General features: G+C 35.7%; 2 protein-coding genes across 2 annotated transcripts in view; both read left to right on the plus strand.

Annotated features, from left to right (window-relative positions):
- CRIM1 (cysteine rich transmembrane BMP regulator 1 (chordin-like)) overlaps positions 1-3,804 on the plus strand; it is a 189,598-nt gene extending 185,794 nt beyond the window's left edge. The window contains exons 18-19 of the mRNA XM_009880437.1: positions 1,000-1,187; positions 3,168-3,804. Coding sequence (XP_009878739.1) covers positions 1,000-1,187; positions 3,168-3,344 — 365 coding nt within the window. The 3' untranslated portion in view covers positions 3,345-3,804. The remainder of the gene's footprint in view (positions 1-999; positions 1,188-3,167) is intronic.
- FEZ2 (fasciculation and elongation protein zeta 2 (zygin II)) overlaps positions 3,658-6,000 on the plus strand; it is a 31,728-nt gene continuing 29,385 nt past the window's right edge. The window contains exon 1 of the mRNA XM_009880438.1: positions 3,658-3,662. Within this exon, the coding sequence (XP_009878740.1) occupies positions 3,658-3,662 (5 nt within the window). The remainder of the gene's footprint in view (positions 3,663-6,000) is intronic.

The following is a 6,000-nucleotide window of genomic DNA, read 5'->3' on the forward strand; positions in this document are numbered from 1 at the left end:
TCATAGACAAATGCCAGACAAAAAAAAACCACTTCACAGGTACAGTGACATGGGGCTAATAAAGTTGTCTGAGGATGTAAATGCATCTTTTGTTTAAAACTATGCTGAAACCATTATTCCAGGGTAGGGGAAACACTCTACGACACAGTCTTTGTTAACTTTTTCTAATTGAAGGACTACCTAAACTTGTATTTTTTTTTTTTTTTAAAAACGAGGATGATCTTATAGCATATTATTGTTTGGTGGCTTGGAGAAAGGATACATGAAATGGAACTGCTTTACAAAATTGTAAGATTACACTTTTTTAATTACAGCATTGTCATTTCTCACAGGCGTTAGTAGCTGGCTTCCAACTATCATGGCTGAGAATTATAAGCATACACTGCAACCTGTCTGGGAGTGTTGCATATGTCATTGAAAATTACCATTCTTTGCAATTACATGCAAAACTTGCTGTAGTCTAGTACACTGCCAGTGGTCTGTTTTCACAGGTTAAGTGGTGCAAGTATTGGAATATGTTCTCAACAAATGAGAGAGCATACACATCATAATTGTCTTACCGGTTTTGGTGGTTTGTTTTTTTTTTTTTTCAAAAAAAAAAAAAAGGATTCTCATCCAAAGACTTTGAGGTTTTCCTCAGTGTAGAAACACAGGCTGATTTTTTTTTTTTTTATTAGCTTTTTTTACACGTGGAAATTTATTTGTGATAAGATTATGCAAACTCCACTGAGCTATGAGGTTATTGCAAACTTGCTTGTTATTGTGCTTTACGTTTCATCCTATTTCCTCTCTCTTTGATGGCCTTTTCCTGGCTAATATAGTCACTATATAAGATACTACCTTTCAGTTGTTCTAATTTGTATGAATAAGGTGACATTTCAGGAAAGTCCAAATTCATGTGAGTGACAATATCCACGACTGGGGCTTTCATAATTACATTCTTCTTTATGGTCAAGGCCCATTTATAATTACAAACACATGCTCACATTTGCCTTGCAGACATGAACCATCTCCAGGGAGAGTACAGAAGTGGCAGTGGACCGCACCCAAGTGAAGATGCGTCAGTTAGCTCTGTTGCCTTGGTGACAATTCCAATCACGATAGCGCTGTTACTGATCATCGTCCTTCTGCTTGTCAATCAGAAAAAGCAGTGGATTCCAGTGTCCTGCTACAAAGCTCCAACAAAGGTGCCGTGTTTATGACTGTTTCCAGGCCTTCACTTTTTTTGCAAAACAAGATTAGAATATGGTGTAGGATGCGACTGAGTTCGCATCATGTGAATGCTCTTAAATTATTTTCTCCTTTTATACCAGTCAGTCTGTTGGTATTTATTTAGTGTCCTAAATGATTTTTTTTCACTATTAAAGGAAAAAGTTTCCCGCTCCATATAGTAATGAGTTGTCAGCATTTTAAAATTAATTTTTAACTCTAATGAAGTCACTTCTAAACTCACAGAAAGGCTGCTCTCCATCGAAGTGCTGTGTGACAAAATGGTTGAAGCTGAAGTGAAAATCACAGCTTTCTATCTGTGGAACTATAATCAATAATTCTACATACTTTTTACTTATGGAACATAATTTTCCTCAAATAGTTCTATTGCTGAAATATCATTTTTTTTTAGTGTCACCAGAAGGCATCATCCATATGCTAAGAAAGCTCACCTTAAGCCACATGCAGATTCAATGCAAGACCATGGATATACTGAAACTCACATTTCTTGTGAGGGTCTTTGTCATAAATGTATCTTTATTTTAAGGTTTCTTCAACCAAGTGTCACTCGTTAGTTTCTCTTACTCCTTGCTGGGTGACTGATGGCTCCTAGTAGGAAATTTTGGCAAGCCTGTTTTGGCTTATGTTATTTCTGTTCAAAATAGTCCAGCTATTTAATAAAGCATAAATCAACAGCTGTGCTTAAATCATATCAATACCAAAATAAAGATGACAGAAAATGTGTTTAAAATTACAGATGGACTGCTAATGCTTAGCCATTAACATCAGTGAATCTCAGGACTTTCTTGTGAATCCAGTCCACAGACTTTTGAAGAGCTAAATGTAAAACATTTTAAAATAATGTTTTCTAATAAATAGCTGGGTAAAAAAAAACACCTTTGTGATAAGGGTTATTGAATGTAAATTTCTAGTAATAAAAACCCTTCTGATTTTCTGTTTTAAGTCTTGGAAAAAGAAGCTACATCAGTGGAAACTGGAATTTTTAGGATTTGCAGTCCACTTGTATGCTTATAGTGTGAGCATACATACGCATTGTCACTAACTTCTTATGTATCCATAGAGTATGCTTACTGCCTGACCTCCATACTTAGCCCATAAACATTTAAGGTAGTGTGCACCCAGCGTTGTTTCACCATCCTCTCAGCTGCAGAATCTTTCAGTTGAAGGACTCTCAAGCGGAGGAATAGCAGGACTGGAAAGCCAGTATATATAGCTCAACTCTTTGAGCAATATTTTACGTGCATTCACACTTGTAGATCATTACATACTCAAACCTCATTTATCCACATTTGCCTAAAATTAAATCCCCTGTTCTACGCTTATAAGTAAGTCAGGACAACTCTACCAAGTGCCACATCAGCACTGGCACCTCCACAATAATACGCTGCTTTGGAAGGGTGTTAAGGCCTAGCAAATATTAGATAAAAGGTGGATGATTTCCTAATTGAGGAAGTAATACATAAACCACCTTGGAAAGGAATACAGAAGGATCCCATATGACACCCCATGCCCGAATTAACTAGAACAGTTGAGATGTGTCCCATTCTCTTAGTGGAATTGCAACCAGGAACCAAAGCATTCTTGAAAACAATCAGCAATAAAGAGGCTGTTAAAGTCTTGGAAACAAGCTGCTGCGCATCTGGGGCAATCAGGTTAAGCCCTTGTGTGGTGCTAGACTAACAGTTTGACCAGTCCGTCTGGGATATGGCAATACCAGAGCTCCATTCAGAAGACGAAAAATGGCGATTCAGAAGAGAGTGTTGGTCTGTTACTGTGTCTGGCATAAGCCTTTACCAAGTTCAGCAAAAGTCCAGACTCTTTCATTGCCTATTTGATTTTGTTTTGTGCTTATGGACTTGAACCACAAAGACTTTTTAATTATGTGTGGAACAGAAAAAAATGTTAATTTAATCAACATTCCCTTTCTGTTTTAACAGCCTTCTTGCCTAAACAATCAACTGGTATATGTGGACTGCAAGAAAGGTACCATGGTCCAGGTGGACAGTTCGCAGAGGATGCTAAGAATTGCAGACCCAGATTCAAGATACAGTGGATTTTACAGCATGCAGAAACAGAACAACCTACAGGCAGATAATTTCTATCAAACAGTTTGAAGAATTGCACCCTTGCCAAGGATTTAAGAAAAAGAGAGAGAGAGAGACTAAGTCTGCTATTAAAATAAAACTAGAATTGTGCACTTGCTTAGTGGATTGTATTGGATTTGTGACTACATGTACAGCTCTAAGACCTTACTGGGATGAGCTCTGACTCCTGCAATGTGCCAGAAAAAGCATTCCCACTTTTCCTTGAGATAACTGACCAAGTGTTTTCTTAGAACCAAAGTTTTAAAACTTGTTAAGATGTATTTGCTTGTAACATAGCTATAGAGGTTTTTTGGGAGGGGGAATCAGGGGCTAGGGGTAGGCAATGAGGTAAAAGGAAGCTTCAGAGAAGAAAAGCTGGTCACGCTTGGCTGGAGAACAAAACGAATAAAGAATACTGCCGAGCAGCAGGATAGTGGTTTGTCTTGTTGCTCTGAAATTGCATCTGTTGCAGCAAAGCCTAACCCCAGGTGAAAAAAATATGAAAAGGTCTGATTTTTTTTTTTTTTCCAGCTGTTGCTACAGTAATATACTCCTAGAACAGAATTTGTCGCATCACAAGTGTGGTGTAGCTGCAAATATTTTTCTATATGATGAGAAGCTGCAGTAGTTAATGAAATAGCAAGGAAAAGGTTATAGCAGAAAATAAAGGGTGGGTTTATTAAGGATGTATAAAATTATACCTTGTGCTGCTTTTTGTTTTTATTTTTGTTTTCTTCAAAGCTGATTGGCTAGATTAGCCAGACTTCGGCAGAGTTAGCAAATGACTGAGGCCTAAGTAATTCCTGATATGAGCACTGGATCTTTTGACAGCAGTATTGAAGGAAGGAAGGAAAAGTCAAGAACACCATGCAGTTCCAGGGGCTTTTGTTTGTTTGTTTTGTCTGTTGTGGTTTTGTTTTGTTATTTTATATCAATCTCTGGTTGTTCATACAGGAGAAGGAAAAATATTTTTGTTGGACAAAGCTCTTGCTTACAAGAGAGTAAAAAAGAGACTGTTTTAAGGTTGTTGTTTTTTTCCTGTTGATGTTCTTATTTACTGGTATGCAGATTTAGAAACTACTTCCATGCTAGGAAGCTGCTTAATTTTAATTGTATATTACTCAAGCACCTTTTTTGAAGCTCAGAAAAAAAAAAAGGAGATCATGCTTCTTTAAACTTTAGCATTATAGGAATATTTATGTAAATATAATTATGCTAAAAACAACAAAAAGTATTTGTATGTTTGTGTATATATATGTATATACAAATGCATGTAGTTATACATCTGTGTATATATACGTGCATGTGTATATACAGTATACATATATATACTGTATATATAAAATGCTATGTATACAGTATATATTTTTTTCTATTTTTTTTTCTTGTTGAATGTATTTTTATCTGAGAGAGATTTTACCCAGAGCAGAAACAGATAAACAGGCATTCCATATCAATGCTTAATCGCTTGTGAGTTTAGGAAAGACAAGAAAAGAGCATCTCATTCTACCTACAGTTTGGTTTGATTTGATTTGAAAGTGTTTGTGTGTGCGCGCGTGTGTGGGTGTGTGCACTCTTGTGTTTGCGTGTGTACAGTACGTGCACGATTATAGCAGTAAGCGTTGCTCTTGCTACTTGCTACATTTCAGGGTGTTTCTTATTTTTCTTTTCCTGCTTAGCCTTAAAAAGGCCTTTTAATGAATGCATTGGCTAGAGACACTGATGACAATATACATGCAGCACTAATCAGCTCCATAGAATAACACCATCGGCTCCTGGATTTTCTTTGTTTTCTTCTTTCCTTTTTTTTTTTTTCTCTTCAAACACTTGTTTGAAACAACTACTGGAATATTGTCCACATTAAGCTGGAAGTTTGTTGTAGCTTGCCTCATTTATAACTCTGACTGTATAATACAATGTTAACTTTCCAAACAGGTCTTGGCACTTTTATACTAATTACCCATTTGTGCATTGCCTTTTTTCTTTTACAAATGCTTGTCATAAGAGACACAGATACCCAGTATGCTTAATGTGAAAAGAAAATGTATTTTTTGTAAAGGAACTCTCAAGTATTGTTGTAAATACTTGGTCAGAGGTTGCTGAACTTTAAAACTGAAAAAAAAACCTAATTTATTATTATAATGACCTAATTTATTAATCTGAAGATTAACAATTTTTTTTGTTTTAGAATATCAAAAAGGTGTTCTAGCTGTTCGCATCAAAGAAAAAAAAATAGGTGTATCATTAAGGGTCAACATTTTTTCTGCTTATATAACTTCAGTTTCCAACCACCAATAAGAAAAAATGTAGTTTCCCCACTGTTTTGTACTCAATCTGATATTGAAACAGAGATGTTTCTGTCCAGTTACTACAAAGATTTTGTCAAGACAAAACATCCATTCCTTGCATAAGAGTAAGCAGTCTTTATCCAGAAATTGTAAATGCTTGCTTTTGTTTTACAATCAAGGCCATATTCTGAAAATATTAGCAGGATATAGGACATGGTGTAAAATGTTTTTTATTATTATTATTTTATTATTATTATTTTAAAGATATGATTTATCCTATGTGCTGTATCCATTACACTCTTTTACTTTGGTTCCTGTTGTGCTCTTGTAAGAGAAATGCAGATATAATTTTCTGAAAAATAGATGCATATGTGGCACTCGGAGTGCACTGCGGTTCA

The sequence above is a fragment of the Charadrius vociferus genome, unplaced genomic scaffold (assembly GCF_000708025.1).
Source record: "Charadrius vociferus isolate BGI_N301 unplaced genomic scaffold, ASM70802v2 scaffold62, whole genome shotgun sequence".
NCBI lineage: Eukaryota > Metazoa > Chordata > Aves > Charadriiformes > Charadriidae > Charadrius > Charadrius vociferus.